This window comes from Sesamum indicum, linkage group LG15 (assembly GCF_000512975.1).
Source record: "Sesamum indicum cultivar Zhongzhi No. 13 linkage group LG15, S_indicum_v1.0, whole genome shotgun sequence".
In the NCBI taxonomy this organism is placed as follows: domain Eukaryota; kingdom Viridiplantae; phylum Streptophyta; class Magnoliopsida; order Lamiales; family Pedaliaceae; genus Sesamum; species Sesamum indicum.
The window spans coordinates 7,608,262-7,635,040 of NC_026159.1; the positions used below are offsets into that span (position 1 = coordinate 7,608,262).

Genomic DNA, 26,779 nt, shown 5'->3' on the forward strand with positions numbered 1-26,779 from the left:
TTCAATCTCCATAAAACTTAAAAGGGAAAATGTCACGAACACTGTTGGTAAACTAGCAAACACATAGAATGATTAGTAATGAGGAAGAAGATCCTAGTCAGGTAACTGAACTTCTAGGTGATATTAAGAAAGCTCAACTAATCATCTTGTATTATGATAGCATGAATTCAAATTCATAGTTACAAATTTTATTAGATCTAAGCGTTAAGTAACATCTAATACATAATTGAAAACCATAGAAACTAAAAAATATAGCATTCCAGAAACTTTTAAAGAGACAAACAAGAAAGTATGATTCTTACCCGCATCTTTGTACGCTGGCCAAGCATATGAAGAGCCAAGAAAGTATTGATTTTCAATATAGATGAAATGCTGAGCAGATCTTATTGCCTGAATATATGCTGTTTGAATGCTTCTGTCTATAACCAGATTTTTGGAGCAGATAAGGTTCTGCAACATAACAGCACTAGAGAAATTATTAAATGATAAGCTAGCATCACCCATGATGAACAGCAATGATCACTCTGAGGGCATTACCAGGACTTCCAATCTGTTCGCAGTTTCATTATTGAATGTACAAAGATACAAAAGGACAAAAGGCAATAAGAAGGTTTTCATTTATGACCTGTGCCTGAGCTTCATCATAGAATTTTGGGAACCCTCTCACTGATCCTGAATCGATGGACCGGAAGATCTACAGGAGCAAGCCAAGATTACATATAATTTCAAGATTATCCAACAATAAAATATGCACTCACAACTAGGGGACTTTAACCTGCACATGCCAATTTTCTGGATTTTCTTCCCTGTTCACATATAGCTTAGGATCATCCTCTGGTGAAGATCTGTAAGTTCCATCCTTGGAAACAAAAAAGGCAGGACTCAGTATCCATGATATTCGCTCAATTTTAATCATAGCATCATCATGCCAATGGGACATTTTTTTCCGTAGTAAACTAAATTCTCTCCACTTGGTTGTTTTCCGCCAACGCTGAGCGAAGTTTATAAGGACATCATAAGCAGCAGGCCCATCGATTCTGCAGTGCAAATCATGCCATGGCTGCCTAGGAGCTTTTGTTCCTTCCTGAAATAGGTAATTAATGAATGAAAAATCAGCACGTGAAGATAGAATAGAGCAAAAATCACTTAAAATCACCACTTAGGTGTTCTGATAATAAGCGTGATTTACCATCAGATAAAACACCACCAAAAATGCTAACCTTACCACCTCATGCACAAGTCAATAGGATCTGTGTTGTGCGTAGTATGATCAGTCACAGAATTGATCATTCACTTTCCACAAATTTTCTTTCCTTTTTATGAGATTTATGAAGTACTATACTGGCTTAGTGACCTTGATCATGTTTTATGATGGTGCTTATCATTTTAAAGCTATATCTGGTAGGGAGGATTGAAAGAGGCCGGAGGTCCTTCCCTAATCCCTTGTACCCACCAGAACTCACTTTCCTTTGTCTAGACTTAAGTTAAATTCCCCTTTTTAATGTTTTCATCTTTTCTTGTTTTGACCTGACTGCGACCAAACCGCAAATATTTGACTTCATTGTATCAAATCCCCCATCAAAATCCATTTTAACAAAGGCTAATTATTGCTCAAGCTCTGACTCATACAAGAGTTCTTATCATCTTTGTTGTGTTTGCCCTTGATCTGAAATCCGGGACGAGCATGAGAAGTTTCTCCTTTCCTCTTGTTTTACTTTGTTAATCCAATGATCAAAACGGATCAAATCAGTAGAGAATGCGTTCCATTCGTTTCAACTTTAACGCCATACCAAGCACAGGACGGGATCTCCTTCTCTCCATGATATCAAATAAATTGAAGGGTCTGTTATACCCAACCATAGGCGACAGATTTGGATACCTAAGCCATCTCATTTTCCTCCCTATCCCCTGGGTATACAACAGAGACCTTGCAATTTCAGTTGGCTTCTTCAGACTTAATCTCTATCTACTAATCTTCATAACTACCAAACGTATGCTCTCATAACCAACAACAATAAAAATTCCAACTATAAAGCATGTCAACACTGACAATGTCATCTGTCACTAAAAGCAGGCTAAAAGACAATAATAGCAAAGCACAGAATAGTTATTTTCGGTCATGGTGTACAATAGAAATATATAACAAAAACCATAAGATCATAATTGATCATGTGCACTAGGAGAAAAGTCAAACCAAGAAACTAACATAAATAGTTGGAGATCAGAACGAACAGAAGAGATTGTATTCTTGCATACTACGTCATACCCACATCACAACTGTTTTTGGCTAATGAACTTAAGGTCAAGGATAAGGAGATAATGGAGAAAATACAAATATCCAAATCAAAATGTAACACATAATTTGAAGATATTCAAGGATGTTGAACTTAGTCAGCTCATAAACGAGGAAGATCCTTACGTTTTTAGTTTCCTCAAGGAAACTCATCTGCCTGTTTGTGTCCATGGTCATGACATGGATTCACTAGTAAATATGTTCTCAGCTTCCACGCATCCACCCAGTAGAGGGTTCAAATTATAGCACAGAACGAGAGCAAAGCTCAATGAGCAGCAAGGAAACAATAGAAGGGAAAATACTGACCGGAAATGTAGGCTGATGAAAATCGTCCTTAAAAACAGTCTCAAGATCACGAAAGAGACGGTGTTCAGGTGTATCATAACGACCATCACAGAGATCAATGCCGCCAAGAAATGCAGTGATTTTTCGATTATTTCCATGAGCTTGCGTATCAACAAGAACACATTTCTGGTGGTGCGTGAAGAGATTCCCAACAACCTGGAAGCAAGATTTCAGGAGTAAGTCAAGCAGGCGAGACTAACCACTTGAGGAGAGGAGGGGGTACATACACCAGTTTGAGTCAGAAACTCTCAAGAAACAGTACAGGAAGATGAATGGTTATTTCCCAAAGCTTCTAATGCACAAGAAGCAAATTACAGATTAGTTTCTGCCCCACTTTTTCGATGGTAATTTGTGGTGCCTTTATACTCCCTTGCAAACAATATTCACTCAACACCCTTGGCATGTTAAAAGTCAAAATCCCAGTTTCACTTCTTTTCGTTTCCAGAGAAACCATCAATGCAATTGCTGAAGTATTATCTCATGTTGCATTCTTAGATACTCCAAAACAAGTTGTAAATGATTTTATAATGCATTATAGAAACTTAAACCATTTTCGGAATTAGATCAAATTGATGACTAGGCTAGTACCAAAATGATTAACCATTAAAAAATGAATTAGAGCATGTTAAGACAAATAATATGGCTTTAATTAACAAACAGATGCAATTATATAAAACTCTACCTGCTGTTTCATATAGCTAAGTTTACTGCTCCCATAACGTGGTGACAGAACACATATAACTGATGAATGCCGAAAAAACTTCTTGGTCTCTTCATCATGCGTTTTCATCACTCCTGCCTGCATCCAATGGCATCAAAACCATTCAAATAAATTGCAAGGGAACTTAATTCTACTAATAACTGAAACACTTGCAAACAGATGAGAAATATGGAGTAGCTATTTAGAGAATACATCGGTTTTGACAATTCACGTACTGCAGATCAAGATAATTTCATAGTGGATAATTGTTGGGTCATTTGACTAAAAAAAGGAATTAAATATATCACTAATTTGAGCCCATCACACGTGTCACTTAGCATTTTTCAGGGAATAAGCACATTTGCTGTTATTATATGTTCATTTGATGTCTACTATTGAAACAAACTCCAATAAGAGAGGATTTAATATTTGAATGAAACATGAACTGTCCTACTACAATCTAAACTACATAGATCGCAATATCATTGATGAGATGAGATCTTTGCAGCCTTATTGATTGCAGTTGTGCGTAATATGCAATTGACCGTCAGTCACCTCAGAATACTGAAATTTACATGTCCAGTTCTTTGGCCAAGCATGGAAGTATTAGTATATTTTGATACTTCATTCATATGTAGTACTACAATGCTCAAATACTAGAAAATTTTACCTAACATTGATCCATCATAACATCTGTGACCAACATACCTAAAAGTCACTAGTTTCATGTGAATACAAGATTTTGGAGAGTAATGTGATTATTTTATGATCTTCCTATAATACAAAAAGATACTTGGCCTTCTAATTTCTGATCTGTCGCCAATTCCCTATTTCCATTTCCATCTGGATGGTCAGTCAATGCTATAGGGTAACTTTAAAAAAGAAATTGTATAGTTGTTATGTGAGTGATGCAAGATATGCAACTAGCAGCTCATTTTATGCTATCATTTAAAGGGTCAAAGCAACTGACATTGATTTTTCTATACTGTGTAGCATTCTTCAGTTGTAGATTCGCCGTATCATCAGCTTAGGGCATGTTATGCGAAAACAGTGGCTTAATGCCAATGCATTAAAGATACACCTCAAGGCCCAATGTCCTAGAAAAAAACTATATTTTTTTTCTAGAAAGATACCCTCTCAATTAAAATATCAATTACTAACTCCCAGCCACTAAGTTTAAGGGTAATAGTGCAAATATTCATGAAACTTCCAATTTTTCCAACTTTAATTTAAAATTCTGTCTCTGGTCAAATTGAATACTAAAAGATAGGGCAGATCGGACTGGATACTTAAAAAGGGGGGCAAGATGAAAAATAAGCAAAAGTAGCATTTTTTTTACCCCAGACCAACTATTTTCCCTGAAAATCCCACATGTATACATAACACCATGTGATATACGATACTATATTTTTTAAGCATACCTTTTCAAAAACTAAAAAGTAAAAATATACAGCTCATATGTCCAGAAGAACTCAATTTCACCGCCCATATTATACAAGTATGCTGCAAGAACAAGTCAATCATCAACCCCATACTCTGCAAAAATGACAATCCCCATAACATAATCCCAGTCCCAAACTTCATTGAAAGACAGTAATTTAACAAAAAAGACTATTGGCGTCAAGAATTAATAAGATATGTAGATATTAATACCGTGTTAATGAAGAATTTGTCATGCGAAGTCTTATCATCCCAAACCAACAGCAGAACTCGAACCCCTTCCTGAGATTTATACTTCAATAATTCCCCAAGCGTTAGGTCCCCTCCTCGAGGCAGAGGTCTGGTGGGTTCCCTAATCAACTTAATCTTATGGAAAACCGACCACCCAACAATGTATATCAAATGATGCGCCTCAGCAATCGCGTAGCAGATGTCCTCCCAGCATTTGGCGTGATGGCGAACTAACCCATTATCTAACTCAATTTCAGGCATTTTATCCTCATTGCTAATATGAGCATCCTGGTACAGAATCACCGAGCTGCCTTTCCTTAGCGGAAAATAAGTATTCCTAACCCCTCTGTGTGACGGGTCACCAGCAATGCCGTGCTTGTACAATGGGTTTTTATCACAGGGAACGAATTTCATCTCAAGCCGCAGCGCTGTGTCGGGTTTCGGCGGCTTCCCTGAAGACGAAATAACCGGGAACCATCCCGAAATTACCTCACCGGAAGCGATTTTTCCAGCCGGAATTAAGACTTTTCCCACCGTGTCGGCTCCAAAGATATCATTATCCTTGACGCGAATGTCTAAAAAGGCCAAGGGGTGCGCTAAGGGGATGTGAAACCGCTCGTTCCATTTGGGGTTCTGGGAGTTGGACATCACTCTTGTGCGGGCTAGAGTGGTCTGAGGAACCGACACTGTGACGTAAGGGTCACTGGTGATGATCTTCCGGTGGTGGTGTAGCTTCCTTTCGTGGCGGCTGCTTCCACCGCCGTCGCTTCCATCTCCGCCCGAGTCGGCTGTGGGACGGCAGACATCGCAGGCAGTGAAACACCGGCGGAGGCGCTCAGAGACGAGGTCCATGTTGGGAAGGCTACGGGCCTCGAAGATATGCAGCTCCAAATCTCCATGCAAGTATAACACTGGCTCATCAGCCATGATTTTGCTGCAAGCAACAAAGATTTCGCGCTATCCGCCTGCCCGAGTGCAATTCAGGTGAGGAAGCGAGTGATTACAGTGATGAGTACTGGATATATACACAGACAAAGAAACAACAGACGGCAGAAGGGGAAAAACTGTAGCAGCAAGGAAGGAATGGATAATTGAATTGAATCCCGAAGAATTAAGACAAGAAGGCGAAGTTTAGCATCGAGGCACGTTGTGCTGGTGGAAGAGTGGGGTAGTTGGTGTGGTGTGAGAGATTAGGATCACGTGCATCACCCTTGTGTCCCACACCATTCGGCCCACTGCATTATTCTTGTGCTAAGACTACTCTCTCTCTACTATATTATTATTTTTTGCTGTACTTCATAGGAAGAAAAAACAAGAACCATGGTTTCAAGAAAGACAAACAACCATGTCCTAATATTCAACAATAGAATATATTAATTAATAATATCAAAGGGCGATATTATTTGAATAAGATGCTGATCTGAGGTTGCATTTAAAGTTCGCTTTCAGTCTATTTCTTTTTATTAGGTCTATGATCAGATTCGATGACTAACTCGTGAATGAAGGTCGGACTTTAGCAATAGTGCAAACATGTTGATTATAGTTCTTCGATGTTTGAATAATAGTGAACGAGGTGAAGTTCGAGTGTATTAAAAACAATAAACTTCTAATTGATATTTGGGAGTTGTATATATTAATCGTAAATGGTTGATTCAATTCTGATCGGATGGTTATGAATCAAGTGCATTATTATGTCACGTTTCGGTCTACTAGAAATAGTATGTGGATGTTAGGGTAATTTGGCAATTAAATGATCGAAAAAAAATACAATTTACTCCTTGTGTTATAAGAAATGAGTAATTTATTTTCTGTGAGAAAAAAAAAAACAGCAATTTATCCCTCTGTGTTATCAAAGTTGAGCGAAATACCCTCTGAATGCGTTTCGTGCATCACACATGCCTTATTTATTATTTTTTTAATTTAAAATTTAGAACAATATGTATGTCCTTATTTAATGACTGTTGGATTTTGATTAATCTAAAGTCCAAATTTAACTAATAAATCAACGATGTGGATTCTATTTAATTCAAATCTACAGTTTAAATTTACATAATAAAAATAAAAATAATACATTATATATAATTAAATTTGAATATATATATGCTCTTATATATTTATATAATTAAATGATATAGCTTATATATATATATATATAGAAAGTGAGAGAGAGATGCCAGCGGAGGGGGAGGGAGGGGGAGGAAGCGGCGGCACGCCAGGAAGAGGGAAAAGGGAGGAGGAAGGGGGTTATGACAGAGAGGAGGAAGGGGAAGGCGGCGGGGGAGGCGACAGCACGAGGGGAGGGGGCTGGGATCGGTGGGAGCGGCTGTCGTCCGGCGGTTTGAAGACGAAAAAGAAAGAAAGTATTTATATATATTAATATATAATATTTATATATTAAATATGATTTATATAAATATTATTCATATAAATATATATGTATTAATATATTAAATTAAATATATATAAATAAAACAATATTTTTATTGATTTAAAAAAAATACATCCAGATGCACGCCGGGAGCGTGTAATGTACCGTTGGGTTTAGGGGGGTATTTTACTCTATCTTTTTACAACTCAAGGAGGTAATTTCTAGTTTTTTCTTTTAAGGGGGATAAATTGCTCATTTCCAATAAGACAAGAGAATATATTGCATTTTTTCCTTAAATAATTTGGGGTTGTTTTATAATATTTAAAAATTTATGTGTGGTCCCCACATCAGATATAAAAAATTATTAATTATTAACTTCAAATTGAATTGTACATATATTTTGAAGATGGAAAGATATAATAATTGTAATAAGCACTTATGAAAATAAATTTTATTGTATCTAAAAAATCAAAATATAAGAAAAATTATGATAAATAAAGATATTCCATCACATAAATTGAAAGATGTACAATTCCTACTTTATTTCTTGATTCTTCTTTTTAAAAGTAATATTTATAAATTTGATAAATTCGAAGATAGAATTTCATGTAGTTCTTCGTTAGGCCTGAATTTGAATATTTATAATGTTGATTCAATAATGACATGTCAATAATCCCGAGTTAAACATATAATCTTGAACATGCATTTTTCAATAATGACATGTCAATAATCCCGAGTTAAACATATAATGGTGAACATGCATTTGAGATTTGAAAATTAAATTCGGGTATTTTAACGGCCGATTTGATCTCCGTTTTGAGCGCCTTAAATATTCTTAAACTCGATGTAATTTATAGAAAGAATCTTTGAGACCTTCTTATCTAACTTCTCATATCTCTCTCTCTATGCGTCTCAAATGAATTATAAGAACTCCTTTAGGTGTTAAAAAGGGAGAGCTACGATCTACTTGAACAAATTTAGTATTATTTTTTTATAATTTAATTTAAAAAAATAAATACATCAAATATTTGGTATGATATGATTGGTTGTGCTATTATCTATTTAATTTGTATTTTTTAAAAAGATAAATATCAAATTATTTATCTTGATTTAATTGGACATGTGTGTAACTGTTCCACGTGGATTCACTTGATTGACTCGAATTTTTGTACTACAACGTACGATTTGATTAGCTGAACACTTCAATTATAACACTTGTGGGAACTTGATTTGATGATAAATTTTACATTCAATATTAATTAAATTAAATTTACACTTTAAATTATTTTAAAGAATTCCAAATTAGAAATAAAAACAAGAATTTAATTTACAATTAATATCTTATTCCAAAATTGGCATCATTTATTTACAAATGTTCCCTCAAGACTCATTTACAAATATATATATGAATCAAATTTGAATAGATCGTCATCATTGTGAATTTGCTTTAAACCAAATCAAAATTGAACCTGTTGTGGCATGGGAGATATTAAACCACAAAAGTCGTGTTGTGGGACCTAAATTAGCCCTTCAGTTTTCATTGAATAGTGGGATCTTGGGGTTATGTGAATTTTTTGGCCTTCCATTGCTAGAACACCTAACAAGATTGGTAATTGATGGTGGCTTCAAAATGAGCAAAAGAATCTAATATGATTTTCTTCAAATTGAAAATGATACAAACTTTGTTATTCATTTTTTTTTAATTTATTATTATCTTAACATAATTAGCTTTGGATATATAATTGAATTTGAGCAATAATTAACTCAATGCCTCTTTTGGGATTTTGCTCGATTATAACATGATTTACTTTAAATGCGCATGTTCACTTTCAGGTGCATAATAGTAAGTTATTCTTGATGAAAGATAAATTTTTTGCTGGTTTACTCCCTCTTATTGGTTAAAAGGGGAATCCATGATCGAGATTAATCCTTTTACTTCGACGAATGGTTTCAGAATATTTCCTTGAGAAAGTCAACAAGGGTATGGAGTTCACGAGCTACTTATCATAAGCTTCCTTGTCATCAGCAATTAAACAAACCCTCTCATTTACCAACTTTGGATCGCCGCATAATTGAAGGCAAAGTGGGATGATTATCTCCGCTTTACTGACAAATTCCACTACATCAAAGGGCATGGGGAATGGAGTGAATATGTACTTAGCCGAAGAAGAGGCCAATACACTTAGTTAAAATATATGATCACAATTCTGATATCGTCAAGGCATTCTGCGAAGCGTGGTATCCCCTTACAGATACTTTGCTTGCTTCTATGGCAAATTAGTTCATTTCATTGTGGGACTTACATGACCTCATCGGACTTCTCATAAAGAGTTGCCTTTATGATTAAGCTATCCCAAGTGCAATGGAAGTTGTTCTGCAAGTTTTTACTTCAAGTTTACCATTTACTTCAATGTGCCAACATAAATCAATGTAGCCAAATATCTATCGGCAAATAGGTGAAGGTTGATTTAAGAAAGTTACAGAGTATCATCCATCGCCCCCGCGTAAGAGAAGAAAACAGTCACCCCAATTCAACTCATAACCTCTTGGTGACATCGAGATTCACAAAAAATGGTCAATTGAGGAGGAGGTCTTATTTTTCAAGTTTAGTATGTAACAAGAAAGAAATTTACTTGTTGGCATATCTAGCTTGTTGTATTTGCATGTTTGTTCTTCTAGGTAAGAATGTTAATTCCTTATGTCTATGGTTACTTTTCAAATAACGATCATGACGGCAAGTGGTTGATGAGCTAGCCTAACTATTCCTGTTTTAACAAGTATTTATAAAGGTTTGAGCATCAGTACAAACTCCCCAAGACCAACTCATACATGTCCTTTTGCTATTCAATTTATTTATGTTTGGCTAGCTTACAACTTGAAAACTTGTTATTCAGTTTGGCGATAATTGTATGGTACAAAATAATGAACTTTTATGGTGAAGGGACTGCAAAACACTATGACCCATGAGAAGCTCGCAAGTGAATCTATAAGGCAAAATTCATCTCTTAGGTTTGCAATATGATTGTAAAGAATGAGGCCTTCAATTTCACTGATAATGTCAATGCTGAAGAATTTGAACATATTATTTTATTGTAATTCATTCAAGTTATATTTCTCTTTGTCAAGGCAGTAAATCTATTTTTTAACAATCCTCATACATGTGGGCGGCAATTTGGGTACTATCAAGACATATCTAGGATTCTTAGATATGATACATGTGCAACCTTTCTAGAGGAAGAACTTCACTATTAGGGCTTGTGTATTCTATATAAATCATCCAAAGCTTGGGATTTTTGCATGCCCGTGTAAAATTTATTTTCAGAATGTTACAACTGAATGATGGGACAAAGTCCATGAGACTTTCCTTGATGAGTAACATTGCACGTTTGATTGACTTGAAGTTGAATTAGATTACATTCAAACATAAAGAGCAAGACAAAAAAGACAACTAACTTGATACTTGTGAGAGGAATCCTCAGATGTTGCACGTTACTTCCATTGTTATCAAGTGCAACCCCTAGTTGTTGCAACTGTAGAAATTACGTCAATAATTCTTTACATAATTTTGAGGATAATGAGAGTAGCAATGTAGTTTATCACATGAAAAGGCAAGACAAACAACCTCACCACTAGAGTTAATTGAGCTTGATGATAATGTTCCAAGTAATCCTCAATCATTAGAGATTTTGTTGCACATGTCCTTTCTTATCAATTTTCTAAGTATATATGTATATATATATATATATTTCTTCTTGAATAAAATTCTCCTGTATTTTCGTATAATAGTTAAAAGTTCTCATATTTTAATTTTATATATAAAAACATCTTATATTATTTAAAATATAGTTCACTTTCCCATTTCGTTAGTATATTGTAATGATGTTAACTTTTAGGTTGAATTGCATGTTGAAATATTCTTTTAGTGCACGAAGAGAGAGAGGAAAATGAAAATACAAAAAGGTTTCAAACCAGAAAAAAAAAATAAACAACACATCGGGAAAAACATCTACATTTTTGCTTTAATTTCTTATTCACCATAAATTAAATTTAAAAATTAAAGATCCATCCACCCACGTCAAAGATTGTATTAAATATTAATCCAAAATGTTTTGAAAATCGACAAATGAAATCTGTTTCGATAATTGATCGAAATTAGGTAATAAATGGTACTTCAGCAATCAATTTCTAATCATCTGCTGCCTTCATACAAATTTCCTAACTATTTCCAGTATCAATCAATTGATTTTTTTGGTTTATTTTCGTTTGCCCTAATAATTTTCTCTCGTCAAAATCTTGAACCAAACATAGCGGAACAATTGTACTGCCACTCAACTGATAATACCAATCATGGCGGACGGAAACCCAGATGACAATCAAGATGATTCCACTGCAGTAGGCATATCCGGCGACGCCGCCGCTGTAAGCCGCGACAAGCTCGACGATATAACTGCAAGTAACTCAAATTCTGCTGTGGCGGAGGGTTTATACTCTTTGATTTCATCTGTACTGACGGGTTTCGATTCTAGAGCAGAAGCGACGGCTCGCAGCCAAGACCAACTTGCCTTCACCCTCGATCGTCTTACCGGAGGTATTTTCCCACTTTTCCGGATTCTTATCTTTTCTTTCTCTTGTCTCGATGAAATACTGCTTGTTGTTGCTGTGTGTAGACTATTTACTAATGTGTTTGCAACTCGAAATGATAGCCGTTAACAAGTGACATTTCTCTTTCAGCTTTTGAATCTATCACAATTTCTCACCTGCGTAGACGAGAATAAGCTCTTTGAATTTGGATCGAAATGCATCATTTCCGTGAATGAGATTGATCATAGTAAAAATTGAAAACAGAAACATGCTTGCAACAATTGTCTTAGAAATTATTAATCGGCATATCTGATTTATTTATCTACACTATCTTTTTAAGTGACTACAGATTCTTACATATCTTTCAACTGGACAAAATTGTTTGAGTTCTTGGCCATTCGTATTATTTTGGATACAACTAAATAATTTTGTTAAGCTTGATTGTGCTTTTTCAAGGTGAGTTCATGCCCAATGAAGTGGTCTAGTATGGAGTTTTCAAGCATGCAGCAAATCAAATTGTTGCACGCTTTCTAAATTGCATGTTGAAAGGATTCAACACTAGATCTCCACTAATTTTCTGTTTGGTGGGGAGGATTTGTTTGGTGGTGAAGGGGGTTTGAGTGCCTGTTTATTGCCCTACTCGAACCTTCTCAGTTCTGGTGTCCTTGTTTGATGACATTCTTGATAGTATGCTTGAGTTCTTTTCGTCATGTAATTTGGAACTTTCTTCTAATTGTCAGATATACTCTTGTCTTTTGATATTACAATTCTTGGATAATTTTTTATTTATAGATGTGCTTGGAACTATAAAATGAATGCCTTCACACAGTGACACATCTCTTTAGCTTTGACGTGTCGCAATCATCCAGCTACTTAGGCGTTGCAACACATCGTCAGCTCTGCAATGAGCTTAGTCATTGTGAAGTTAATCATAAATATATGCTTGTAGGAGGCAACAATTCTTTGGAAATTATTAATTGCATATCAAAAGATATATTTATGTGGCTCCAAATTTATCATGTGTCTTTTAATTGGATAAAATTTTATATATTATTCATATTATTTTTAAGGTATAAGTTAATGCTTTATTAAATTTAAATTTTACCTTTTCAAAATTGTGTATGATGCCAAATCTAGCTGCACTATTTAACAACTATGTGAGCCAATCAAATTGCGATACATGCTATTTTCTATTAAGGGAAAATGGGAAATACATACTTCATTTAGGAGATGTTATTGAAGAAAATTAAGTGCAAGTCTGAAGCTCCCTCCTGCTTTGACATCTAACTTAACTAGATCGTCTGCTCAAGCATCTAAATGGAAGGGTCATTTGGAATCGACATGAATAGAGAATTAGATTGAAAAGTACTTTGATATACACAAAGCATGGGGCCTCTGGTTCATCCAAGTTCTCAGATGTGAGCTCCCCAGTCTTTCAAGGCTTGAAGGTCTAGAGATTTACATTAACAAGTTAGTGGAAAGATTATCATGTCAATTTGAGAAAGAGTTCGTCAGTCACTTTCCAAATCTTCCAAACCCTCAAATTGACATTTCCAAGTATTGAAATTCTGCCAAATTGAAGCTCCATTGCTGCTGCTAAGGTTTTTGATCTTTTATGACGTGGTTATCCGTCAATGCCTTGATCTCGGACTTTTTCTATATGGTTTGTGATTTTATATCTGCAAACCTAGGGGTGATTGTGCTTCTATTTAAAAAAAAATAAGGTTAAAGTCCATGAATCCACACTTTGAAGAGAAAAAATCAAAGAACATTTTTTAAATAGATGTAGTTTATGATTATACTTGTTTTTCTTGAAAATCAATAAATTTAACTTTTTTTTAGGTTCCTAAGTTTTTCAGGCTGAAAGTTTGTTATATGTGTTGCTTACACTCAAGAAAGTGATGCATTATACTTTATGGTAATAGCTGTAAAATTGAACATGATATCTATATTGGGACCAAACAATATTTTCACCCATCTTTGGTATTAGGTGGAATTAGCCTTTTGGCTTAATTCGAAGTTCTCTATGTTCTCAGAGCTTGATAAATTGCTTGAGGATGCACCATCGCCATTCATTATGCAGCATGCTGCAAGGATTTCTGGTGTTAGGAAAAGGGTCAAAGCATTAAATACTGTTTTGAAGTCCGTACAGCGACGAATTGACAATATGGACCGCATGCTGTCAGCCGGGTTATCACATGGTATAACTTTCTTTTTTTCTTCATCATTCTTTCCTCTTTCTCGTTTTTCTATGCTGTGGGTTGAGGGGAGGGAGGAGCCAATACCAGAAATTATATCAGGCCTATTAGTTAACTTTCAGTTGTGGCTCAAATACTTCAATGTTCTAAAACTAAAACTATTGCATTGCCTCACTTTTTTTCTTCCGTTAATCTGATCATTCATGTTTGCTCCCTGTCAATGATTTGTTGCCAACTTGTTTAGGAACTTTGGGTACTTAACTCTTTGCAACGGTCAGATGGACTGGAAGAGGGATGAGGAGGGAAAAGAGAAGTATAGCAACTAGTTTCATATGATGGAGAACTGAAAGTTATATGTCGTAGTGCTAACTAGTATGTCATTGTGAATCTAACTTATAGAACAACAGATAATGTCAATGGAATGTTTGAAATTGTTCAGAAGTTTTAGGGCAATGATGCAGTTTCGCATCTTTTATGCTGTTTTGAGGCAGAAACCTTCTTGTTCTATCCTTTTCTCCTTCTACTCTTTCAAATGATGAATGACCTTACTGAACAGTGAAGTTGCAGAATTGTTGTATTGTGAGGATAAGTGAGATGAGGTTGATCAGGTTTTCTTTCCTTGAAAAGTGAATATGCTTTACTTAATGCTGTCTTGTATCAGGAACATCTTCCTCTGCCTTATTGTTTTATGTTTTTGGATATTTGTCCTTGTTGAAGAAATTGGTCTCATTAGATACTGTCATGTTATACTATTTCTCATATTTTATGTGTTTCAGAAAAATTGGTGGGAGAAAGCGGTGGGCAACAACATGCTTTATAATCAAGGTATGATCTTTTGTTTCCATCTATATTTGATGCATCAAATAGTTTTGTCAGGATTTAACATATCAGTAGCAGGTTTAGTAACTAAAATTAGCATGAAACAACTAATTGATTCACTAGATTATGACTCAGCTAATCTAGTCACAAAATTCACTTTTAGCTGTCTGTTGTGTCAGTTGATTTTTTGTCTGGCTATAGTAAAGGAGTTGTTATTCCATGCGTGCCTCAGCTTTGTGCATTTGGTATGCAAGACTCTACAACAGGTGAAAAAACCAAAAATGTTAATAATCTAGACATGTATCTTAGTATAAGCACATTTCTTCTGCTCGTGAAGTGAGGAACTCAACATGAAAGGTTGAGCTTTGTTACCACAGATTCCATACATGTTTCATTTGGTGTGTCTTTTATGCTTGTTGTTCAATTGTTAACAGACAAGTTTACTTTGCTGGACTAGCATCAAATAGCAACCATGCTTTCGGTTTTCAAAATGTTAAGCAACATTATCTAAGCTGCATGGATTTTTACGTCAGAAAGTTCCGCTGGAGATGTAATGCAAGACATACTCTTTTTATTTGAAGGAAATCGGAAAGAAAAACTTATTCTCCCTTAGGTCCTAGCTTCATATAAATTTGTATATGACGCAGGCACGTACACGTTGAATTCTGGGCTGTCTTTTTTTCCCCCATTTAACTTATTGTGTCATGTAATGAATTAAAGTTATTGTCTCTTTCTAGCACTTCTTGGATTTAGTTTATGGATTGAAAAGTTGAGCATGATTCAATAGAATACTTGTATATGCACACTAGAATTTTGGAATCAATATCTGGAAGAATGTTGCTGTCACAAGTCTTGGACGCTCTATTGGAATTGAAAGGTGTATTATATTTGATTAGTGTGCGATTGTGAAAGCGGCTTATGGTTGATTAAAGTTGAGATTCACATGCAGGTGAACATGAGAATATGGTTTCCCGACTTTTTTTCAGTTTCAAAAAGGTACTCATGATGATAATAAGCATGATCTTGGAAGAATTTTCTTTTTTCTTTCTTTTTTGATAATAGCACGGTGTTCCTGATTATATGCTTTTTCCGTATGCTCTTAGCACTAACTAGAACTGACCATCTAAGAAAGTCTGACTTTACTTTTGTGTTTAATGTGGCAAACAGGTTCATGCATCACATTGCCAGCAGCTTGGACAGACTGCAAAGATTTTCTTTTCGGTAGAGGCTTGGGGCATTTGATTTAGTGGTCTAACTTTGGCGAAAATGTGCAGTTAGCCTATACATGTATGGAGAACCATCAAATGTTGAACGGTCAAGTTTTTGACCTGGTACAAGTCTGAAGTTGCAACGGTAACTACTAACTAGATTCATCCATAAGAACTTCCTCTATTTGCTTTTTTCATTGTTCTTGGAAAAATCTTATCGGAGTTCGATTTTGTTGACTATGAGTATATATATATTAACCCACTGATCTCAAAACATTACTTTCCTTTTCAACTTCTTTTCTCATTCTCTGATCTATATATGGCTACTTCCCTACTTTCATTTTCTGGAAACCGTATTTGTACAGAGTGTTACTTTGTCGATATTTAAATTTACAATTATGAGATTCTTATTTTTTTCATTTTATCCATTCTGGAAATTATACTGGATTTTTAGCCCCTTAAATAAGATGATACTCTGGAGAATAGCTTCAAATGTGGTTTGAGTATGTCTCAATTAACCCAAGTTTGAATACCCGATCCTTGTTGCTGCAATTGAAAGGTAATTTCGTAAACCATCCAATTGATTTACGTAACACATGAGATCCACTTTGTAAACGGTCACATGATGCGGCATTAGATCCCAAAATTATTTGTTACTTATTATTTAATTTTTTTTTTTCACTGCATTATGTGCATCTTGGGATGATACGAAACTTTCACCTTTAAATTAAGTCGAAGGCCCTATTTTAGCGAAGTCGATGTACGGTAAAGGCTTGTTTGCAATATAACTAAGATCAGGGGACAATGAAGTAATTTGCTAAAATCTGGATAGTGTTTTAGCATGGAGGATTTTGAAATAGCCACGTACTAATGCTTGCAAATTAAGAAATCACCCGTAAAAATTTTAAATTTGATTATTTATTATTCTACTATGTACACTTATTCATCCTCTCACTTTAGCATATTTTTGCATACAGTGTCATTTTTTTTTCTTTTGGAGAGGGGAGCTTCGATAGTCTATTTTTAATTGGTTATAGATTTGAATTTCACATTCTTTGATTCTTGCAAAAGTTAAACGAGACAAATCTCTGGTCCGACACAACCCATGCGGAGCCTGCTCCATTGCCGTTTCTAATAAAAATAGAACTCCATGCCTCAAACTGAATACGAATGAAAGGGCAAACAAACTTAGAGATAGATGAATTGAGAGCAACTTACGGACCCCAGCCTTCTTTCAAGTGCCAAAGATGGTGGCTGAATACCCCTTGGAGAAAATCAGAATCACATTAATAAGCCATTTCAAGTAAAGCATCATATTCCTATCTGAGAAAAATTGAGCCTGCCTCTTGGCCAGAGAACTTTAAGCAATATCAGCTCATCAAGAACTTCTTGTTGCTAAACAACTAAATATTATCAGGTCAGCGGTCTGCAACATAACTGCTCATCTAAAGAATGCATGCATCAGACGCAGAATGAACTGCATAATTGACATTAAGGATCCCAATCAGTACAAGAGAATCCCAACTACAAAAGCTTCAATAATTGTCAGCTACTACATGTATAGTCACTGATGTACGACGATGATTCCAGTCAAGCTAACTCCTGCATCAGTAATAGTTGAAACTTACGGAAAACTTTATGCTTGAGCTGACTGAAAAGAGGTGTGCATATCATTAGCTACTAAGCACTGTATCCAGGGCTTATAAAACCAAAAGTGAGAAAAGATAAAAGTGGACGACTTAGGTTTATTGACTTAAATCTTCAAGCTTGAATCCAGATAATCTAGCAAGCTCCGGGAAGTGCTTCTCTCCGCTCACAACCTGTGATGGGAGTGATATAGCCTATGAGACATCATGAAACAACTACAAAAGAATAATACTGTTTTCGAGCAATGGCAGAACGTTAACATGCAAACAACAGTGAGCAATTACAAAGGGACATACAACTGGTTGTTCATTTCTCCTTGTTGACATATGAGACAGATATATAACACCACATAAAGTTATAGGTATCAACTAAACCAGCTGGAGTGTAGCCATCCTAAGGATCAAAGAATTTTTCGTGATACATGCTATTAGAAACATTATAGAGACAAGAATCCATCATGAAGCCAACCTAAATAACGAAGTTCAAGAGGAGTATCCCACCTGGCCATTTATTTCCCAGGTTGGGAATCCTTTAAGCTCAACATCAAAACAGGCCTTAGCCATTTGTGTCCCTTCTCTTACTCCATCAGGGTAGCACTCTACATAGTCCAGCAGTTTTGCCGCTTCACGACCAAACATCTAGTTCAATAGCAATACAAAGTAAGCAACATAAAAAGTAAATAGTCCAGCAGTTCTCTTATCTTTCTCTTTTCTTATTTTTGGCATCATGGAATTGAGAACTTTTAAATAAATGAAACGATGGTCTCTAGTATTCAACAAAAGCACTGGTAAAGGCAGTGTCCCACTCAAATAACGTGGAAGTAAAGCACAAAGGAAAATACCTGTTTCTGATCCACACAATGTGAACACCAGAAAGCCCCATATAGTTTTGCACCAATTGACCGTAGATGTTTTGCAAGAGAAAGGGCCAAAGGACTGGACTCTTTTGTGATCTCCGTTTCAACATATGGTATCTCCGTCTCTGCCAGGCTGTTGAACATATGATGAATAAATTAATATAGAAAATCACCGGATGTGTCATCTTCAGGTACAAAGTCATAAGCAGCTTGGAGTGAAGTAGATTGATCAAAGTCTTAGCAATATATTTAAGGATCTATCTGCAGATGAGCCGAATCACCAGGTAAAGTCTTCCATGGACATATTTTTTTTGGATAGGACCTATTTTTACAAATTCCTTGCTTTATGCATTTTGTTCCTATAACACATTATTCATGAGTTTTTCATGATTTTCTTACACACTACACTCAACAAGGCTTTAATTGCCCAATTCCACATGCAATCATTAGTCCTCTAGCTCATCGTGGAATGCTCATCTACATCTTTGATCTGACAAGGTTTTGCTTGCCTAATTCATGAAAAGTTGTTTTACTAAGAACCTCTGCTGAACATATCTTGATAATCACCACCAGTAACTCGTGGAAGCACACCAGATCCAAATTGCAAATATTCCAACCAAAGAAGATAGTATATTTTAGCACTGCTGGTACAAGTTCAATTACTAGACAAACATTATAGGATTGATATAAAATAGTTCGTGTACTGCACTGGTGAGCATGAATAAAACAATTGTCACTACTGTCCAACATCAAGCACACAATGGTCAATGAGAGAAATACGACATCTGGACATATAGCTTAATCCATCAACTTTTCACAAGGTTTAATATAGCAATAATCTAATATGATTAACATTATATTTTGTTTCTTTTAAGGTATTTGTTGTGCATGCATTTGAAAATATTGAACTTGTGAAATAGAATATTAATCAATGTAACAGATGAAATAGTATTTTTGCACTTTCATTTCATGCACTAGTTATCCTCTCGTTTCATGTTTAATTGATTCTGTAAGCCTTCATTTAGTCTAATGCTTGTTTGATTTAAATTAGCTATTTACATCTAGAAGGTTAAAAAGAACCAGATGCATGCAATCAATGAAAATATATTCCAAATTCAGGCAATGTTATTAGCTTCTGGTTAAGTTCAATTCCTGGATTTTACTTTCATATCAGCATCTGCAATACTTGAATGACACCAGCAAGACAATCACATGATGGAGATAGCATCTCTTGCAGTATAACAGTCACAAGTTTAAGAGTGTAGATTAATAATATACTTAAAAAATGTAAGCTGTACATGAAATACAACTAAGTCGGTTAAAATAACTACTATAACACAAGTTATTGGAGTTAAGATGGATGATTTTGGGCAAGATTGTGATGGGTCAAAGACACACGAACTATATTCATACCACAGAAAGACCATTTTTTGCGCTTCATCCCAAAAGAAATGCAATTCTGATCCTCTTTATTGCGTGTATTACTTTATCTCCAAGTGATGACCTACGTATCTAGTTACATAAATATTTGAGAAACAGAACAACCTCATTAGCATGTACTTCAATCTTGTTCCATACAGTGTTTTAACTTCGAGGAGACTATGCATGAGAGTTAGCATAAATTAAGGTTCCTTGACTAATGAGTGAACCACAGTGCAACGACAAACTCATTTCAGAAATGTTTTATTTCATCATCAGCTGGATCAAGAAACCAGATTTAATTCAGCTGAACTCTTTAAAGCTTTGTCCAAACTCCAGACTGATCGTATCTATGACATTTACAACCTAAACAGAAAACCTTCTTACCTCAATGAGAGCATCCAAACGGGTATAAATCTTCTAGTAGAACTCAAATAATCAAGTACAAGTATAGCTCGAGGCCATCGGTACCACAATGATAGTAGCTTACCTTGGTGAGACAGGAGGGAAAGCATTATATGATGAGCTCAAGGCAATAACAACCAAGCTAGCTATGCATAATTGGGGACCCAACATCTTTTTAATTTTCTCCAGCCCAAAATTCTGCAAAATGGATCAAAAAGTTTCTTGTCATTGCTACAGGATGAAGGAAACATTGTGCAAGAAAGACCAATAATCTTACTAAAAAGTACCTTAAGGGTGATGAAGAACAAGCTGAAGGATAATGCTGCTGATGCCAAACAATATAAACATGATTCTCCAACAAACTCGGTGCTTAGTATGTATAAAAAGTATGCACTAGCTACTGCCATGGAAGTGGTTATTCCAGTTAAGATCATTTCACCATCAGTTTTCCCAGAGTCAAATGCCATTTTTCTGGGACCTAGTTGGAGTTTTAGGCCAAGGACTGCAACTAATCCATATGCAAGCATACCAAACAATGGAAGAGGAGCACCTGGCACAGAGAAACATATCAACCTTAAATTTTGTTCTCGAACGGATACCTGCAACTAAAGTGACATTATCTCATTTGACTAAGTGATTCAGAACAATATGGTCCAATGATGGTTACCAAGACTCATGCAATCCTCAAAACTAGGTGCAAGAACACCCACCAAGTGAAGACAGAATAACATGGTATGAGACTAAATGCAGATACATTCCTTCAGTGCGAATATTCAACAACGGAACTAAAGACCTTAGATGACGAAAAGACTATCTTTAGTTTACATAATTTATAACAGGATAAAGCAGCCTGTACTTAAGAATACATGTTTTGGTCCTTTTGGAGTAGATAGATCTTCTCTTCGACAAGATCGATCCGAATACTATTTTCTGAACGTCTCTACTTCTTCTGAGATCTAGTTGATAGCACATGTTTTACTCGGTCTACAAGTAATCCTTTCTATATGTTGAAACATCATCCAACTAATTTCTCTTAATAAACTACAAAAGTCAAGCAAAGGAAAGTATAAGTCACTAGGAACATTATGAAGCACACAAAGAAAACATATCTAAAACTAGATGTGCAATAACTGTTCAGCCATGCGGGATACCGTGTTTGAGCTACTGTGAGTTAAGCCAATCTTTTTGAGATAAGAGTCCAACATTGCAATTAATCCCTGAGTTCACGAGAAATTTTTTTTTTTTTTTACCAACAACCACCTCAAAATGCTTTCTTTCAAGTACAAAAAAGTTTCTGCAAGGTGAGATCCATCTCAAAATAATAAATGAATCTGGCAACATGGACTAGCTATAAAAAATAAAAAATTCTTTCAGGCAGTTGAAGTGTTCCAACAGACAAGAAGAGGTTTTTATAAAGCCTCATCTCCCAAAAATTGTTGGTTTATTTACTGACAAGTGCTCTCTCTCAAGAATTACAATTTTTGGAGTCCCTCTCTTCTTACTAGCGAGGAAGTAGAACTCTGTACGCAACTATCACCAAATATCGTCCACTGGTGTGCCTATAGCATCAGCATTTTTGCATATACCTGCTCCATCACCCATATATACACTCAAGTCCAAAACTTCCAAACGGAGACCCTAATAGCCAACAAAAGCAAAGCAATCAATTCCATTAAATTTAGTCACAGCGGATCACAAGCAAGCCACTGCAAATTACACATCAGATGAATAGATGATACCAGCAAAAGATGAGGTTAATACCAAGAATAGATGAATAGTCACTGTTCAGGATGGTTGAGCAAGAGCCCCCTCCCATAGGGCAGAATGCGTCCGTTTCAGTGAGCTTCAGGTAAGTCAAATACCCTGTCTCTGCAAATCCAATGCCTCCAAGAGCCGCACACCATTTGTACGCGGAGATACTCCTCTCATCTTCCTCAATAAAGGTTGAAGAAGACGACGATTCCGAACACGAAGGCGACAATGACGTAGTTTCAGACTCGGACTGGGCGCTACCTTTACTGCGCTCCGATACACAGTTCACTTTAAGTACCACCAATCCTCGTCCCCAAACTCCTTTCTACATGCAATAGGCTAAGCACATCAACAATCAAACTAATTGAAAAAAATGTCACACAAATGCACACATCTGAAAAAGGAGATTACGAACCTTAGAGTGAGAAGGAATAGGAAACCGAGGAGGATGGAGAAAAGGAGTTCGATAGGACGGAACAGAGGAGAATGATAAGGTGAAGAAGCTGCTTGTCGTGGCCATCATCATCAGCTCACACAGTCGCGCCTGGTTTCAGCTTTCTAGTCTGTTTACTCTGGCGGTGGAAAATCGGAATCCTGAGACTCACGGTGGTGCACTGGCTGTCGTACTTGTTCACACTACAAGGGCGTGCCCAATCGCTAGTTCAGACTTTGATTAGTGATCAAAAACACAAAAAGCACATTTTACATGTGAATCCGCATATTTCCATTCATAGTGTTTGGATTGTTAGTTTCACTGTTTTATTTTGTGTTTTGGAGATAGACAGAGAAAAATAAATATAAATAAGTATTTATTAAAAATAGATTATATGTTTGGAGTTATATTTTGAGGTAATTTAAAATAGTTTAAAATAAGTGGTGGAGGTTTGACGTTGGTATTTGGGAGAAAAAAAATTACTATTGATTGTCAAATCATATCTTTTTTATATATTAATATATATATATAAATATTGTATGTTTAATGTTGTATTTATTTTAGACAAAAATCACTGTTTATTGTCAAATCATGTCTCTTTTATATTATATAAGAAAGTTAAAAAATGAAAAACACATATAAAAACACAAAAATAAACTTTGAGTGTATTTTATCTTATCTTGAAAAATACGAAAATATAAAACCAAACACAGCGATTGTGTTTGGCTGGTTGTAAAGTCGGGACATAGGGAGTGCTTGCAAGTGAGATATTTCTCATTTCATTTCATTCTGTGAATATATTTCATAAAAAATTGTATATATATATATTGATTATGGTAATGAATATTGTACCTCGTATTCAATTATATGCTGAAAGAAATACCATGTCAATCAAAGTTATTCCATTTCGTTTTTTCTAACAAGCAGTCCGTGGCTTAATATCTTGTCTGATTTCTTTTTTGCTCATCATTTTTTTTTGGGTAAGATTCGTTTTTGTCCTTATTTTTTTAAATTAACTCTAATATTGTCCATATCTTTTTAATGGACATAAAATTGATCCATTTGATAAATTTCATGCCAAAATATGATATTTTTTCAAAATTACTCGTCTAAAAGTTAATCTTAAATCTATTTATTCCTCACATTTTAATTTCAACTACAATTTAGTTACTGTACAGATATTTGCAAAGGAAAAATTAATAGTTCTTTTGTCAAATATTAGTAAATGTATGTGTGATGCTTATCAGAATCTAGCGGCACTACACAAGTGGAAGGATCTTTTAAAAATTTTGAGATAGTTAAAGTACCAACCCACAAAGGTCAGTACTTCCATTCTTAATTAAAGTTTTTCAAAGAATAAAATAGAAGTTTCTAGGTAAAATATAAGATCTAGCAAGCTTAACGTGTGAAAATTGTGTGGATGATGTTGAAAATATGAAAAGAACGCTTAAAACTAGTGTAGGTGTGGAAAGTGAGTAGTTTCTAAGTTGAATGAAAAGTGTTCTTATCTCTTTGGCCTACTCGACCCCTATTTACATGAGCATGTTTTCAAAAAATCGGGGATGGTTAAGAGAAGTTAGAATACTCCCAGATTTTTTGGATGTCTATTTAGTGGGGATAATTTTTATCCACCTATTTGCTGATTCAAATGGACCTCATGCCAGCAGGAAGAGAATATTCCAAATCAACAAGAAAATAGGTAACATCGAGGTGATTACATGTCATTTTTAGATATCAGGATACAACTAGCATATGCATTGGTCTAAAGATGACGTGTCCTTTTACGTGTACAACATAGCTAATGTGTCTTATGAGGTGGATGGAATCCGAGCTTGTTGAAATTAGGTATAGAGTAAAAGTTTCCTCACCAGTAGATTAGCAAAAGCTCGACTTGGTGGGCTGGTTTCGACCTACTAGTGCTAAGTAGGCTAGTAGTGTTTCGGTCTGCTATTATTCAACAAGTTGGGATTGACTCCTTAGTTGTTTTGGGTGGATTTTCTTTTTGGGTGTGTTTGGTTTGTGTGATAATGTATGATAGAATTCTTTTTAAAAAGATAGAAGTGCAACACAAGGCATAGGTTATTATTTTGTTTATAGTTAGGTGATTTCAGTACCTGTGTTTTCACCATTTATTATCTAAAAGCTCAAATATTCACTCATTTTTATTGAATGTCTGTTTATAACTTCTTTTGCCGTATATGAATGTGGAAAAAAAGAAATATTCCCCATTACATCTTATTTAAAAATTGTTTTTCAATAAATATTGTGAGTATTTTTATCTTTTGTAGTTATTCACAAATTGAAAAAACAAACCAATCCTTATTGTGCTCTAGTTAAGGGTGGCAGACGAGTTGAGCCGGTTCGCGAACTAGCTCGAGCTCATTTCTCTCTAGCGAGCTTTTTTTATTTTTTTATATATATTTTTACTTTTAAAATTTTTATATATTTAATTTCATATTCAATACTTTATTAATTTTATAATCAAAATTGACTATATATCATAATTATTAATCAATATCATACATTTTATTTTGAATAATAATAAATTGTGGTACTTTTATTTATACATTTAATCTTTATATAAAAACAAATTTAATCGACAAACTTACTAAATTATAATATTTTTTATAATTAAAATTATTATTTAATACGACAAGTTTTGAGTGATGATATCCTCTCAGCTATTTTTTCTAAAAACACAAAAAAAAAAAAGGAAGTAGGCCCCCACTATTCTGCCTAGCAGGTTTGGCCCTATTGGCCTATGAGTAAGATATCAAGCCCATAGTCTCTACATTTAAACTAATCTGGTAGAGCCCGCAAAAGAGTCTGATACAATTGGATAACTCAACAAACAATAGGGATTCCACGTTATATACATTTTCAATATCTTGTTATACATCATACTGATCTCTAACAAACTATCTCTAGATTTACAGCTGCTGACCTATCAACAACAAGTAATAAACTCTTCAGATTTTGGGTTGATTGGGCAAAACTCTCAAACGGCTATATCTTATTCAAATAAGTTCAAATCTCATCCATTTTTCTTTTGTTAATTAGCTAACACATGCAGCTTTCAAACGGTGTATTTTGAAGCAATTATCTGTAGATTCTACTCCAAAATAGCCTATAAATAGAAGTCACAATGCAAATCATAACGGGAACTTGATTCATTCGCACACTTTTTGCTCTCGATTATCAGCAAGACTATGAGCTCCCTAATCATTTTTTTGAACTCGACACACTCATCTATACTCGTATTTCAACATTTTATCCCTTCACACCAATTACTACACTCCATCTCATGTTATTTTAAGTATTTCCCTACTCATTTTTGGTAAATTAATTTACTAATTTTAAACATTGGAGGTCTAACCCTGTTTTGCAAGTCAATCCTCCGTCGATCTTAGAATCTTTTTTAATATCATTTTACCATTGCGGTGCTTCTAGTCTCCGATACGCATCACACAGATTGTATTATCGTATGAGATATCCCACAATACAACACAACATATCAAACTAAATAGCATATATGAATGACGAGATTAATTATTATTCCATTTTCAATCCCAACCAATACCATCCTGCTTAGTCGCATCACTCAAATCAACGAGTGTTTTGAATTTTGAAAAAAAAAAAAATCCTATGTATCAATGTGCTTATTTAATTTTAAGAATTAACTATATTCAAGTTATTAGGTATGCTTATATCTTACTGTGCAAGATTTTCCAAATAATTAAAAAAAAAAAATCGTACTTTTTTGGGCATAAAAAAAACGTAATTTACCAAAGGTAAGTGAGAATTATGTGTTTATTTAATTTTCAGTTGATATATACAAAAAAATTAATCTATTAAGTATGTTTATATATCATTCATATATATAAGAGCTCTGATGCACGACATATATCAATAAAAAATATATATTTATTTAGTTTTAAGTTAACAAATTATCTCAGATATTAACTATTTTTATTTAACACTTTGGGAGCTCTCACATCCAACGACATGTGATTTGTGCATCAAACATATTTTAAAAGTTAGTCTTCAATAAACACATTATTTTGAAAAGTTAGTCTTCAATAAA

General features: G+C 34.8%; 3 protein-coding genes across 5 annotated transcripts in view; 1 reads left to right on the plus strand and 2 right to left on the minus strand.

Moving 5' to 3' along the window:
- LOC105178183 (phospholipase D delta) overlaps window positions 1-6,215 on the minus strand; it is a 9,696-nt gene extending 3,481 nt beyond the window's left edge. Inside the window, exons 1-6 of the mRNA XM_011101590.2 lie at window positions 4,992-6,215; window positions 3,321-3,437; window positions 2,600-2,794; window positions 776-1,084; window positions 626-694; window positions 303-450 (exon numbers count right to left, since the gene is read on the minus strand). Coding sequence (XP_011099892.1) covers window positions 303-450; window positions 626-694; window positions 776-1,084; window positions 2,600-2,794; window positions 3,321-3,437; window positions 4,992-5,936 — 1,783 coding nt within the window. The 5' untranslated portion in view covers window positions 5,937-6,215. The remainder of the gene's footprint in view (window positions 1-302; window positions 451-625; window positions 695-775; window positions 1,085-2,599; window positions 2,795-3,320; window positions 3,438-4,991) is intronic.
- Window positions 11,495-16,460, plus strand: LOC105178184. 3 transcript variants are annotated; one of them, XR_002288297.1, is made up of 6 exons: window positions 11,495-11,533; window positions 11,686-11,965; window positions 13,995-14,159; window positions 14,933-14,981; window positions 15,925-15,971; window positions 16,143-16,460. XR_002288297.1 is itself a non-coding variant. In XM_011101591.2 (4 exons), the coding sequence occupies exons 1-3, from the start codon at window positions 11,725-11,727 to the stop codon at window positions 14,974-14,976; spliced, it is 450 nt and encodes a 149-aa protein (XP_011099893.1). In that variant the 5' UTR covers window positions 11,549-11,724; the 3' UTR covers window positions 14,977-14,981; window positions 16,143-16,460. The 3 variants fall into 3 exon arrangements, 1 of the variants encoding a protein (XP_011099893.1); XR_849113.2 differs by lacking the exon at window positions 11,495-11,533 and having other exon boundaries at window positions 11,549-11,965; XM_011101591.2 differs by lacking the exons at window positions 11,495-11,533; window positions 15,925-15,971 and having other exon boundaries at window positions 11,549-11,965.
- On the minus strand, window positions 17,648-23,004 carry LOC105178185 (thiol-disulfide oxidoreductase LTO1). Its single transcript, XM_011101593.2, has 7 exons — window positions 22,678-23,004; window positions 22,272-22,587; window positions 20,798-21,060; window positions 20,596-20,708; window positions 18,672-18,819; window positions 18,331-18,468; window positions 17,648-18,003 (listed from the first exon to the last, which is right to left on the minus strand). Exons 1-7 carry the CDS (start codon window positions 22,786-22,788, stop codon window positions 17,929-17,931), a joined length of 1,164 nt encoding a protein of 387 aa, XP_011099895.1. The 5' UTR covers window positions 22,789-23,004; the 3' UTR covers window positions 17,648-17,928.

What these genes read in the sequence shown, in the direction of transcription:
- LOC105178184 (XM_011101591.2), top strand. Translation starts at nt 11,725, where the DNA reads ATGGCGGACGGAAACCCAGATGACAATCAAGATGATTCCACTGCAGTA. An exon ending in CCTCGATCGTCTTACCGGAG is followed by an intron (nt 11,966 to 13,994) that starts GTATTTTCCCAC and finishes CTATGTTCTCAG; the next exon opens with AGCTTGATAAATTGCTTGAG. An exon ending in GTCAGCCGGGTTATCACATG is followed by an intron (nt 14,160 to 14,932) that starts GTATAACTTTCT and finishes TATGTGTTTCAG; the next exon opens with AAAAATTGGTGGGAGAAAGC.
- LOC105178185 (XM_011101593.2), bottom strand. Translation starts at nt 22,788, where the DNA reads ATGATGATGGCCACGACAAGCAGCTTCTTCACCTTATCATTCTCCTCT. An exon ending in CTATTCCTTCTCACTCTAAG is followed by an intron (nt 22,588 to 22,677) that starts GTTCGTAATCTC and finishes TATTGCATGTAG; the next exon opens with AAAGGAGTTTGGGGACGAGG. An exon ending in CCTGGGAAATAAATGGCCAG is followed by an intron (nt 18,004 to 18,330) that starts GTGGGATACTCC and finishes CTCCCATCACAG; the next exon opens with GTTGTGAGCGGAGAGAAGCA.